The sequence below is a fragment of the Scleropages formosus genome, chromosome 18, assembly GCF_900964775.1.
Source record: "Scleropages formosus chromosome 18, fSclFor1.1, whole genome shotgun sequence".
NCBI lineage: Eukaryota > Metazoa > Chordata > Actinopteri > Osteoglossiformes > Osteoglossidae > Scleropages > Scleropages formosus.
This window is the reverse complement of record NC_041823.1, coordinates 10,520,952-10,534,637: the sequence shown is the minus strand read 5'-3', so window position 1 is coordinate 10,534,637 and position 13,686 is coordinate 10,520,952. Positions and strand designations below refer to the sequence as shown.

Genomic DNA, 13,686 nt, shown 5'->3' with positions numbered 1-13,686 from the left:
TGCGTGCGGTACCCGATCTCCGCGGTGGCTGTCTGGGATTGTTGCTGGAGCGAACATTTCCCGCCGCGTGCTCGCAGCTTCTCTCAAAGCTAAACGCCAACGCTGAGCTGGAAGGCCCCGCACCGCTGTCCGGATTAAAATGGTTCCCTAAGAGCAGCTCCCACGAATTGGACCGCTGCAGAGCAGCAGGTGTTTGTTGGATCAGTCGGCGTTAAAAGCTACAGTGCATCCTACCTAAGGCATGATCATATATGGAATCCCTTATGCGATCAGTCACTTCGAATCTACGGAGATCTCACTAACACCAGCTAGACAAATGTTTTCATCACTGCGTTCTATTGTAAATATCATTGTTTGCCTTCTATATGTAAATTAGTAGGACTTGTCACTAGGAGACCCAGAGCCATATGCCTTCACTTCACAGTTTTGGCTAGGTGGTTCCTGAAGGTATTATTAATAAGCCTTCAGAGTCGCTTTCTTTCCTCTTGATTCTGGGATGGAAACCATACCATATGAGGTGCAGTCTCCCACATGAGACATTAAACCAAGGTCCCCATAGTTATCAAAAATCCCAAGGTCCTCGTTGTAAGGCTAGGATGCAGCCCAAGAGTATTGTTAAAATTTCCAATCTGGTTTCTCAGTCTGGCTGCCTAATAATCCCTGTAGTTTGTTGAGGTGTCGACTTTCCATGCGAAATAACACGCGGCGCCACGGAACGTCAAAGGCCGCGCGATGCCCCGGAAGGAGGCGAAGCATCCGAAAACCCTTCCGCTTCCTTTCGCACAGCGAAAGTCTGGTAAAGTTATTGTTGTAACAGCCACAAAAACTGCATGCCTTTTGACTTTGGAAACAGCCAGATGAACCGCGGTGTGAAAACAACAATAAAGAAGAACAGCGACGAGGCGAGGAGCTGTTAGTTAGGGGCACGCTTGTTTAATAGCAGGTGTGTTTGTGCGGAGTAATTAATCAAAGCTGTCACATCTTCGTCGATACTGACACCTCAACAACTTGGTGCAGGATGTGGATCTGGTGGAACAAGTCTTCATTTCCTTCAGTGGAGGAAACAGCAGACGGGCCGAAAGCCCAGAGCCATCTGGAGTGGTGCAAGCAGCTGGGAATTGTGGGATACAAAGAAGACCTCTAAACTTTACCGTTATCCACCTATGATACATACGGGTAGATCGGTGCAGCTCTTTTGCCTACTGTGTCTTTTTTCACGTCGCACCTTACTATATTTGTTTTCATAGGATCTATGTTTCAGAACCATTCGGGTAGACCAAAAAAGTCATAGCTGTGGTCTAAATGGTTACATAAATGCAATTTTTTTTTCTGGTTTAGAGTTATGTAAGACATATTAGGGTTAGAGTTAGGGGTAGGGGTAGGGGTTGGGGTAGGGGTAGGGGTAACTGTTAGGGTAACCCTAACCCTAAGTTCAGAATCATTTTTAACACAGGAACAATGCACTACAAGAAATGGGCATAATGAAATAAACTGTATTTTTAATTTCACTTTTGTATGAGAACAGATGGAGTCCCTCAAAGCCTCTTTGATTAAGTTCATTCTGAAAAAGAACCCTGTTTTCAATGAGCTCTCAAGACATTTAATATAACACTAACTTTCAAAATCTGTGAATACATTTCAGTATATTTTGTAACCGTGTCCTTAGAGTAAAAAAAAATGACTGACTGCCAGTAGCTGCAAATGCACACTGCCTTCCTAGTTAGGCAAACGATTACATTTGTGTTGATGGTTTTAGCCAGAACTCACAATTTTTTGCTCAATATAACATGAAGACATTTCCTTTAAATTTTGATTTTTTTCTTCTTTTCTGTGAAGTCTTGCTATGCAAAAAATACAAGTTAAGAAAGAAGGCCCACTTGAGAAAAATTTCTGGCTTCAGTGGACAGTGAATGACTTTTTCTGTGACAGTGAATGCATTTTTTCTTCTTTTTTTTTTTCCAAAAACAGTCTAGGTTATAAATACACAATGGTCTACACCAAACAACGCTTTCCCTCTTGGGTTTTAATTTACAATCAAGCCATCCACTGTGCTGTGGGACATTATTTGGGCAAGAAATGCTGGAAGTCTATTTTCTGAATCTAAATCACAGATTACTCCACGGCTACAGGCTCTACAGGGACGATGATAATAGGACAATAAAGTACAGTACTGTACAATTCTAAGCCTCAAAAAGCAAGTCAGTGCAATGTGATGTGCTTTAGTTCCATTCACATAGCTGTTGTAGGAAAAGCTAGATCCTGCGTACCCTATTTGCAAAGTTGTGCAGCCAGTTTGCAAAGAATGCATTAAATAGATTAATGAAATGACTCGTGAAATTAGTTGATTAAAGGCCCCCTTCTGTACGAAACATTTCTTTCTGTAATTATTTGCTTTTCTGCAAGGATATTAGGCATATTCACTGACTACCCAAATTTCTGCTTTTCTTTGGCCAAATAACCCATTATTTAGAAATTTTATCTGTATTTAAAACCAGATATTTCTTTTTTGTGGCAGTTCACTTTAAATACTTTAGACACAAAGACAGATAGATACATACTTAAGTGATCCCGAAGGAAACTGCTCAGGGGTACAACAGCATATGTATAATGAAGCAGTGATAGAACATGCCGGAGCAGCTGAGGAACTGGAGAAATGCACGGCCAGAAGAGCACAAGAGTGAGAGGTAAACGGACAGTGATTTGCAGGTGAACGAACAACGGCGTAGCAAAGCCATGCTGGACCAGTGCTTTGCTATGAAGAATCGCCGAAGACCACAATAAGGTCTCGAGGTCTCACGACAGCAGTGCAGACGACCTCACTCGCTGCTTTCGTGTTGGCCTGCGAAAAACTGAGGGGGGCACAAAAACACGGACGCACACTGGTTACACTCCGCTCAGTGTCCGGGCTGCAGATCCACTCCCCAGCTGTGCCATATCTGGCTCTAACCCATTTGCTGTTCACGGGAGAGCCCGCCACTTCTCCTCTGACTGTACTGCTAATAATCTCTGTCCGCTCGCGTAGTTCGAAACCCTAGTCGCTTCTCTGCAGCCTTGTCATCCCCACTTGAGCCCTTCCGGATCACCGAACCTCCAGGCGAACGAGTGGCCTTCCCAGGGCCGGAAGCAGATGTCCTGCGCACGTAAAATACCCACTGCTGTCACGGCCGCAGCCCTCGGTGGGAAAAAGCATCTAGCGAAGCATCGTCGGAACCTCGTACAGGTTCCACAGCCACTCTGCGCTCATCGTGACCACAGCAGAGGAAATAAAGTCGACTGGTGTAGCTGCGCAGTAACACGGTCTGCTGGCGACACAACAGAAAGTCCACCGGAAAGCCCTCTGAAGGAGCCGTACGACTGGCAGAGAAGGACATGAAAAAGAGAGTGTAAAAAAAGATGGATACATGGAGCAAAATGCAGCACGGCAGCCACCTCCCCCAAAGTAAAAAGACACCTCCACAGGGCACAACAGCAAGATCCTTTTGGGGCCATGAGCCGAAAACCTTCAGGTTGCGATGCCGCGTCCTTCACCACCAAGCCACCTGTCCTGTGATGTGCTCCTCTTTTTGTTTTACCCTAGATAACAAAGACACGCTCTCGTAAGATGAGCCTCAGAGGGCAGGTCGAGTCGGTCGGCTCTGATAAGGCAGCTCTCGCACTTCCTCCTCTGTCAGCATGTCGAGGGGTCTGGCTGAATAATGGAACCGCAAACGTTTCATTGTTCTCTGTCTGATGTCTGGCTCTCGTTACCGACAGACTCCATCTCCAATTTAGAGGATAACGAGATTGGTTTCCCGACAGTGCTGCTGCAGAAGGAGAGGGCAAAGGAAGTGTGGGGGCTCTCTCTAAATTATCTCCTAACTGGCTCACCGGGGCAGAGACGCACGGGCAGTTTTGCCCACAAAAGAACGAGGAGAGTAACGGGGAAACGGCGCAGAAGAGGAGGCGCTAGGGCAATTGCCAGCCGGCAGATGCAGGGAGAGCAGTCGGATCCTGATAAGAATTTCAAATGGCCACAACCTCCAGGTGCTGAATGGTACATCGGGGCAGCGGGGAAAGGCCCCCTCGTGAATGAGAGCGAGCGCTCGGTGGCGCACGGACATGACCAGGTCTACACCGGGACCCAACGGTGATCGAGAGTTTCGAAAGTCATCGTTCGAGAACTGAGAGTCAGCACGGGCGCTCACATATTATTGAACAGCGAGTCCCACCATCTCAGGGCCTTCGTGAGAGGGGGCAAAGAATCCCCCACCCTTCCTCCGCTGCATCTGGGACACCCCCAGCACGCAATTAAAGGAATGTGCTCTGCGGTTCAAGTTTTGTCCACCGTTGATAAATATCCATTTCGAACTGCTGCATTTTTAATTCAGTAAGTGGCTGAAATCTAAATTGATGGATGCATGGGCAATTGGGTGTATTTTGATTTATATTTTCTTAGTCTCACAAGTCCTTTTTCTGAAAATCAATAAATTGTGAGCGCGAAAGCCAAACTTGTGATCGTGAGAGATACTGCAGGTGTTTGCGAGATGTAAGAAGGTACCTAAAAAGCCTGACTTTGGAAAAATGGGAATTAATTGGACCCCTAAATTATGAATCCAGTTTGCTGTTATAAATTTTAAGGTTCAGATTTCAATACCTGCGGACTCCACGATGTTGGATGGCCTTCCATAAACTAGCTCTCTGCATGGCGCCGCCACAGCAGCAACAAACACTCAATTATAAAATATTCTGACACAAGGTGTCCCATTACCCCAATCCAGGCTGCTGATTCATCACGCAAGCTGAGCCTGAGAAGCTATAGAGCTCTTGGTGTCTTGAGCAATTCCTTCTCTCTTTTCTCAAGGCGGGAACGTACAGAGCAAAGGAGAGAGATGGAGAAGCGGAGAGAAATGGACAAAAATCAAAAGGGATTTACATCACTGTCAGCTTGGTCCCCTTTTCGGGTCTTTTATTTTCAGATCTAATTAGGCTTGTCAACTGCAGGGGTCAAATTATGAGAACTCAGCAAACCGTAATAAAGAGGATGACCACCGGTTAGAAGGACCACAGACCAGGTTATGACCAATAAGCCTGTGGGGTGGTGGGGTGAAACATTTCTACATGATTACTTCATAATAAGGGTTAGTTAGAAATCAAAAGTAATGGCTAAAGGAAGACAAAACACACACACACACACACACACACATTTTCTGAACCGCTTGTCCCATACGGGGTCGCGGGGAACCGGAGCCTAACTCGGCAACTCAGGGTGTAAGGCTGGAGGGGGATGGGACACACCCAGTGTCAATTTCTTATCTTTCTTATCAAGTCCTGCTTGGGGTGCCTTGCGATGGACTTCTGTCCTGTCCTGGGTGTCCCCTCCCCTTCCAGCCCTGAGCCCTGTGTTGCCAGGTTAGGCTCCAGTTCCCCGAAACCCTGCTTGGGACAAGTGGTTTCAGACAGTGTGTGTGTGTTAGTGTAGTTTTTAGAGCTACTTCCTTTTGACCCAAACTTCACAGGTTTGATTCCCACCTCTGGGTGTAGTACTCTTGAGCAAGGTACTTACCCTAAAATTGCTCCAGTAAAATTACCCAGCTGTACAAATGGGGAAAATAATTGTAAGCTGCTTTGGAGAAAGGTGTCAGCTAAATGAATAAATATGAATTTTTTTTGTTGTCATTATTTGTTTATATCATCCACTTACGTCGGTAACATGAACTGAAGAAAGAATACACGCCGTTAAAACTGACTCAAGCACCATTGCCAGAAAGAATACCTCTGATACCTTTTTGAGGTCTGGGTTGCATGTTATGTTCCATATCTGTCATTCTGCACAGTTCTTGTGTCACTCAAATCTCTGCATCACCCATGTGACTTTACATTTACTTATTTTGCAGACACTTTTCTCTAAAGCAACTTCCAATGAACTCTATGTAGTTATATCAGCCACACACCTTATTCACCAAGGTGACTTGCATTGCTAGATACAGTACTTACAATAGGTCACTCATCCCTACATCAGTGAAACACTCTCTGGGGGAAGCTGAACAGCAAGTCTTTGGACTGTGGGAGGAAACCCACACAGACATGGGGAGAACATACAAACTCTGCATAGATTGAGCAGGTATTGAACCCATGTCCTCCTGCACCACCCAGGCACAACAAGACAGCAGCACTACTCACTGTGCCACTGTGCCACTGTGCCACCCTGTTGATATGACTCCCTCACCACCCTCATCTTTTGTTTGGCTCTTCAGTCATCCCTTATTCCACAAATGTGTAAGTCCTGGGATTCAGTTTTTCAGCTTTATAGATGGGGAGCACAGTGGTGGAGCGGGTTTGGCCAGGTCCTACTCTCTGGCAGGTCTGGGGTTTGAGTGTTGCTTGAGGTGCCTTGTGATGGTCTGACATCCCATCCTGGGTGTGCCCCCTCCCCTGCAGCCTTGAGCCCTGTGTTGCCGGGTAAGGCTCAGGTTTGCTGCAACCCTGCTTGAGACAAGTGGCTTCAGACAACGTGTGTGTGTGTGTGTGTGTGTGTGTGTGTGTGTGAGAGCAAGTGAGCTTTCTAGGTAAACCCAAAATTAAACTAAGGATTCCACAGGCAGCGTTAGCTATTGCAAACAACAGAATAAATTTACAAGGTCAACCTTAATCCCATGGTTTAGACACAGCTACTCTTATCATCTCCGGACAAATAAAAAATGACTAACTTGCTTTTTTTTCCAACAATTTTAGTCCTCGAAGGGACCATGTTTTTATAATTACTCTCAGCTGGCATATTATGCAAGACATAATGTTTGAACTTTTTACCTGAAATGTTCTGTTTTAAACTGAGATAAGTAAAATTGCGAGTCGAACCTGTGAGATTACGCATTTCACCTTCACTCAATACTGATGACCGCAGTAGCCCACAGGCCTTTTTTTGAGGACTGGAAGAACTTGGGTTTAAGAGTTCTGCCCACTGTAGTTTAAGATGAGATGAACACACTGTGATGTTTTTATGCACTCTGCAGCAAAGCCCGCAAACCAAACAATATATATTACCCTTGCTGTAGTTATTCTACAGCATGCAGGCTAATAATGTTGTTTATGTAATGCTTTTTATTGTTATCTAATTTTTTGAATTTCCGCTACATTTTACACCGAGTTGTTTACCACTTCATACTGAGTTAATTCACATGGCATCATCAAAAAGAGGAAGGAGAGGGGATGTGAGAAATTGTTGTACCACCACAGCAGTTCTGTCTCCATGTATATGCTGAGGTGCTTGATGGGGAAAACACTCAGCAATATTTTCCGTTATTGCAACAGCAGGCTGATATATATATATATACAGTATATATATATAAATATATATATATAAAAAATCTGTATTGGTGAGTTGACGGGGCTGTATAGGACAATGTTCCTCAGGGAAAGAACTATATCACTCCAATTTTATTATAGCACCTCACAAATCCAAGCAATGGTCTAGGAAAGGACCTCAGCTCATTTTTGTTTGTGAATGCATTTATGAAGGTAACAATAAATGTATACAGTAAAGTCCTTGTGTGGAACATTTTTGGTATAGTGCATGATGGCTGGCCACCAAATATGAAGTAGTTGTCACATTCATATTATGCAGTGGCTCTTCGGCACAATGAGTTAAACATAGGAAATACTGAGGTGGTTTTTTTAAATCTTTTTGTATGAAAGGGAATATCATTACATATAATTTATATATTTTGGTATCAGCACATAGTTTATTTTTATCATTGCTCTGAAGGGAGTAAAATGCGTTCTCTCCCTCTCTGTGTCTTGATTTGTGTAAATAAACGGTTACTTTGAGCTCTTTCCTTAAGTACTTTATCTACTTTCTGTATCTTCCCCCGAAGATAAGAGGATTTATTTTCGCAAATACAGTCTAAGCTCAATTATCTGTAATAGATCCTGGCTTTGATTTGCAGTGGACTTTATTTTGTAGAACAGTGTGTTTTTGCATTTTGTTGATCCTGCATAAATCTTTTTTTCTTAACTACACCTTACACAGGAGCCTTCCACATGTTCTTCAGTTAGATTAACATGTTGCCATCTGTTAATCTACATAATCATCCAATTGCTCACCTACACAATGCAAATTGCTTTACCATTTTACAAAGAAACCGTCACACAACTTGTTTTTGCTCAAGGTGAGTGCTACTTTCAGCAGATGGTGGATGGGGACTGGGTACAACTTCAGCTGCCTATTTGCCAGGCCGATTTTCAGGACAGGAACGATATTATCTGAAATAAATAAATAAATAAATAAAGTTTTCTACATCTATCGCCAACTCCAGTGCTACATACAGCAGTCTACAAGAGCCCAACAAAGCTGAAGAACAATACTGTACTGAGGGTATGTCACACTACACAATACCATAAATTACAAACTACCACTAGCAACAAAAACATTTTGATCAGAATATTTTTATGGAAAAGAAATAAACAACAATAAACAAACAAGAAGACAGATGGATGGATGGATAGATGGATGGATGGATAGATAGATAGATAGATAGATAGATAGATAGATAGATAGATAGATATTCTGTGATTGGTTAACTATATTCATTCTTTTATTGTGAGTTACTCCTCATCTCTTATGTACATATCCACCTGCCAGAAAACTCTGGAATCTGACACAGGCATTTCAAGGAAGGTTAACGGACATGTTGATCTCGGAGGAACAGGAGAGGGGCAGATGCTCCTGGTCTCACTCCATTGTGGTTTTTCTTTAGAAGAACTCCATTGGTCTACAGGGAGTGATGTAGAAGTATGACCTGCAAACTTCAGGCTCTGTATTAACGTTGCTTTATTGGTTTGTGCCTCTAAAATGTGTTAAACTTCAGGGCGGAAGGGGGGATATTGTAAAAGTTTATGAACGCTCAACAGAATTAAAAAGATGGACGAAATCTTTATTAATAGGATGAAATCCATCCATGCGAGACGCAATAATTGTTAATCGCGCCTCTGATCACCTCTTAACAAAGTCAGGCTTTCACTTTTGAGTATCAGTCGGAATAACCTGCAGCTAGAGCTTTTCGTACAGACATTTGTTATGAGCCCTATGACGGAAGGAAATGGCACAGATTGAAAATGTCGAAATTAAAAAGTGCGCAGATTGCATACATAGGCGTGTCCCCAAATGTTGAAGCATCCCTAGTGTGTGCCCCAAAACCTCTGTATAAATCCATTCAATACTAGTACTGATAATGTTTTCGGCCCGAACCCCCAGTACCTAGTAACAAGTGGTTACACCACTGACTAAATACAATTTTCATTATAACATTACGGGGGTGGGGGAGGGGTCCAAAAAAAAAAAAAAAAACAGGAAGGGGGCGACGAGTAACAGCGTCAATAAATTATTTTTTGCGCCGCATGTCCCCGGAGATGGACTAAATGGAACTGCTCCACTCTCATCCCGCATTCCCTCCGCACCTTATTATAAAGCCCACTGCTGAACGACCCCCAGAAACGCGACTCCTTCCAGTGGGTCAGGGCCAGAGCGTCCAGAGGCATCGGAAGCGGGACTGATTAAAAATCCCGGCATTTTAAATGTCCGACGCGTTCTTATATAATTATCATCATCATCATCATCATCATCATCATCATCATCGCAGCGGAACAGTCCGGGTGTGAAACGGACTAGTCGTATCGGCATCCGAGCACTTCGAGGGAAGAAGAAGAGGTCGTGCGTTTTCGTTCCTCGGTGTGTGTGTGTGTGTGTGTGTGTGTGTGTGTGTGCGTGCGTGCGTGCGTGTGCCCGTGCGTGTGCGTGTCTGTGCTGGACGCTGGCCAGCGGAGACCTCTCACTGCGGGAAGCTGCTGTGCGCCGCCGCGCGCGGGAGCCTCGTGAACGCGAACGCGGGAGCTGTCCGGAGTGCTGAAGTTGCGTCTCCGCCCGCGTTTTCCCCACCTCACCCTTCACAGGCGCGCGCGCACACGCACACGCTCACTCACTCTCTCTCTCTCTCACACACACACACGCGCGCGCGCACACACAAACACACAAATGCGCGCGCGCGCTCCCCTGCGCGCGCGCGTGCTACCGGAGGTCTGCGCTCGCCAGTCCGGCGGCCCGCAGTGAGAGAGAGAGCAGCTCCTCCGCGAAGCGCTCCGCTCCCGGGTCCGAGTGCGGTGTATGAGGAAGAGGAGGAGGAGGAGGAGGAGGAGGACTTAGCGGCGGACAGGCGGTTGCGGATCAGGCTCGAACCATGCCCAGGTCCTTCCTGGTGAAGAAGGTGAAGCTCGATGATTTCTCCTCTACCGACCTGGAGAGCTCGTACGGCAGGTCCAGGAGCGACCTGAGCCTCCGACTCCAGCAGAAAGGTACGGAGAGCAGCGCTCGCACCCGCTTCCCACCCACCTACCCAGCCGCCCGACTGAGAAATGCAGCATCCGCCGCTTCTCAGCGCTTCTCAGCGCTTCTCACGCGCTCCTGCTAATGTGTGCGGACACGTTCCGCTTTCGCCGTGAAGTTTTCCTCTTACCGCACTGCACTCGGGTCACATTAACGCGGCTCCGCGCCGCAGATGAGAAACAGACGAGCGCTACTTCCCAATACGCGTTACGCGCTGGTGCGATTTTCTTGCGAAACTTTGCTCTGCTTCGCGCCGCAAGACGAAACGGCTTGTGCTGAAATTATCACGCAGAAACGCTCCGTTACTTTCGCGCACCGCAGACCTCATCATCATGTTGTCAAGTTCCCTGAATTTGAAAGCCACAAACTAAGTCTCCGTCGCAGATCGCGGCCTTTGAAATTCGCTCATCATTTCACCCGCTTTTCACGGGCTCCAAATTGACAATAAGGGAGAAAAATAACAGAGCATCCATCAGATGCCATCCATCCGCAGAAATATGCCGCCGTGTTACTGAAGGAATTCTCGCTATTTCTGTTAGCGCGCTCTTCGCACTTGTACAAACCGTGTTCGTGCCCTCCTCATCTGTACAGTATAGGAGATATGTTTTTATTGTTGTCCTTTTTGGGAAAAGTTGACGTGTCCGTGCCACATCCAGCCCACAGCCGTCGTGCTGTTCCAGCAGCACAGTCTGGATGGCAAATGTCACAGTCGACCACAGTGTTCGACCTTCCTTTGTCCTTAATGTGTTTAATGTAGTACGTTTGAGAGGACTGTCCTTTGCCGGAGAGGAGGGCGTTTTAAACAAAAGATTTTAAAACGGCCTCGGCCCTCATCCTTGCCAATTTGTTAAAAATAGTACAAAGTGTTATAGTGGGAAATTGAGTGGAAGTCTGAGTAATGGCAGTAGAGTTCGCTCCTTGCCGACAGTAATTAACTGCATTGAAATGTTGCCCCTTTTGATGCCAGGCTACATTAGTGACTACATCAGGCCGTCTGTGTACGATGGCGACAGTGACAGCGCCATCAAAGTGCCCTCCCCCGAGCCCATCTACGTGGGCATGCACGGAGACTACGGGGCGCCGGACTCGGACCAGCCTGACAGCCCCCAGTCGGAGATCGCCTCGGGCTACATCAACGGGGACAACGCGGTGAGCGAGGGCTATGCGGTGGACGCCTTCTTCATCACGGACGGCCGCTCGCGGAGGAGGGCCGTGTCCAGCCCGCGGGCCACGCAGCGCCACACCTGCAGCGAGTGCGGCAAGACGTACGCCACTTCGTCCAACCTGAGCCGGCACAAGCAGACGCACCGCAGCCTGGACAGCAAGCTGGCCAAGAAGTGCCCCACCTGCGGGAAAGTGTACGTCTCCATGCCGGCGATGGCCATGCACCTGCTGACCCACGACCTCAAGCACAAGTGCGACGTGTGCGGCAAGGCCTTCAGCAGGCCCTGGCTGCTGCAGGGACACATGCGCTCGCACACGGGCGAGAAGCCCTTCGGATGCGCGCACTGCGGGAAGGCGTTCGCCGACCGCTCCAACCTGCGTGCGCACATGCAGACGCACTCGGCGTTCAAGCACTTCAAGTGCAAACGGTGCAACAAGACGTTTGCGCTCAAGTCCTACTTGAACAAGCACTACGAGTCGGCCTGCTTTAAGGGCTCTCTCTCGCCTTTGGGCCCTCTTGAGGCTTGACTTCCGCCTCCGAAATCCTACAAACACCTTAATCCTCATCTAATACTTTCTTTTTTTCCTGTGAAACCTGATGATAGCACAATTTCTTCAACAATGAACCTTGAACTGAAGAAACATTTTGCATGTGACGACAGGAATCTTCTCTTTTCTCCAGTGGGTCTCTACTATACAATCTTTAGAACCTAAATAACATGAGTTTTGCTGGAAGACCGAAAATGTCTGCTTCTCACAAAGGTCAAAACTTTTTTCTTTGTTGGATAATGTTGTACTGCTGCAAGTGACCACACAAAATTCACCATAGAGGTAAATCTCTAGTTTATTTATTTATTTATTTATTTATTTATTTATTTGGTTGCTCTTTATTTCTTGAATGTTATAAGAACATTATTTGCACTTTATATATATATATATATATATATATATATTTTTTTTTTTGCCAAGCCCTCATCTTTAATATGCCAAAGCTTTTGCCACTATCTGAACGAAATATTTTGTTTTTGAATTCCTTCCTTTCTAAATTAACTGCATGCAAAAAAAAGGGGACATAACTATGCCAATCCTATGAAACTTTTAATTTTGCCAAAACCTAGATAGTATCAGTGGGCAATATTTCTTGGGAGTCTCACAAGGAACTATACAGCAATAAAGACTTAGTGCATGGAACTTTTTAAGAGTAAAGACATAGTATCTATAACTCTAAAAAAATCAGGTATGGTTTAATCCAGTATTCTTATTAATCATACAAAGACAATATCAGGGAAAATGCCAACGTAGTGTTAGAGAATCGATGATTATCTTTAAAAAAACAGATGAAAAAAGAAACTCTTCCTTTCATGTATGGTTATGCACTGCCTGCCTCTCATTTAAAGTAGTTGTAGGACGTAGGCTTGTAAGTGCTGAACGGTCAGCTCCAAGCGATTCTCCAGACCTGCGGGACGCACTGAGGCAAACGCACGGCCGCTCGGGCCCCATCACTTCACTAGGACAGAACAAGTGGCAGCACAGCATCAGCGCCGGCAGACGAGACCAGTTGCACCGCACTCCGACTCAGTGTGATCGACAAGCTAAAGATGCCTTGTTTCTAGCTGCGTGGAAGCCCTCTGTAGTTTTGTCTTAAAAAAGCACTTAATTTTACACACTACCGACTTAAGTAGCACAAAAAAACCTTATAGATTCAGGTAGACGGGACTTGTTTAGCTTGACCTCTGTTTTTGTATTCAAGAGTTTAAACAGAATCAAATAACTGTTAATCACAAAATGCTTGTTATGAACTCCTTTGGAATTTACCATTTTTACTGTACCTGTAAGGAAATCATGGTGTCCCCTTTCCAGGGGAAGGCCGTTAATTGAGTTTTGAGCCAGTATTTAACGATGTGAGCACAATGACACCAGGCATTTGTTGCACTTCATAATAAAGGATAAATAAACAATGCATATCTTTGCATCTTTCTTTTTTGTATATGTTAATTGGTAAAGTACATTTCACTGTATAATGTCCAAACGGTCCTTATGAAATTAACAGCAAATTCTTATGTTACTACAGTTCGCGCATGGTTTGGGCTCTAGAGTGCTTCGCTCAGTTTGGGGTATAGGCGTTTGCTCGTGAAACGCTTCAAAATTGTTATGCTATGACCTTCAGT

The 13,686-nt window shown here is 45.5% G+C and overlaps 1 protein-coding gene across 1 annotated transcript; it reads left to right on the top strand.

Moving 5' to 3' along the window:
* Positions 1-10,009: 10,009 nt before the first annotated feature.
* On the top strand, positions 10,010-12,325 carry LOC108940631 (transcriptional repressor scratch 1-like). Its single transcript, XM_018762898.2, has 2 exons — positions 10,010-10,323; positions 11,322-12,325. The coding sequence occupies exons 1-2, from the start codon at positions 10,209-10,211 to the stop codon at positions 12,044-12,046; spliced, it is 840 nt and encodes a 279-aa protein (XP_018618414.1). The 5' UTR covers positions 10,010-10,208; the 3' UTR covers positions 12,047-12,325.
* The last annotated feature ends 1,361 nt before the right edge of the window (positions 12,326-13,686 follow it).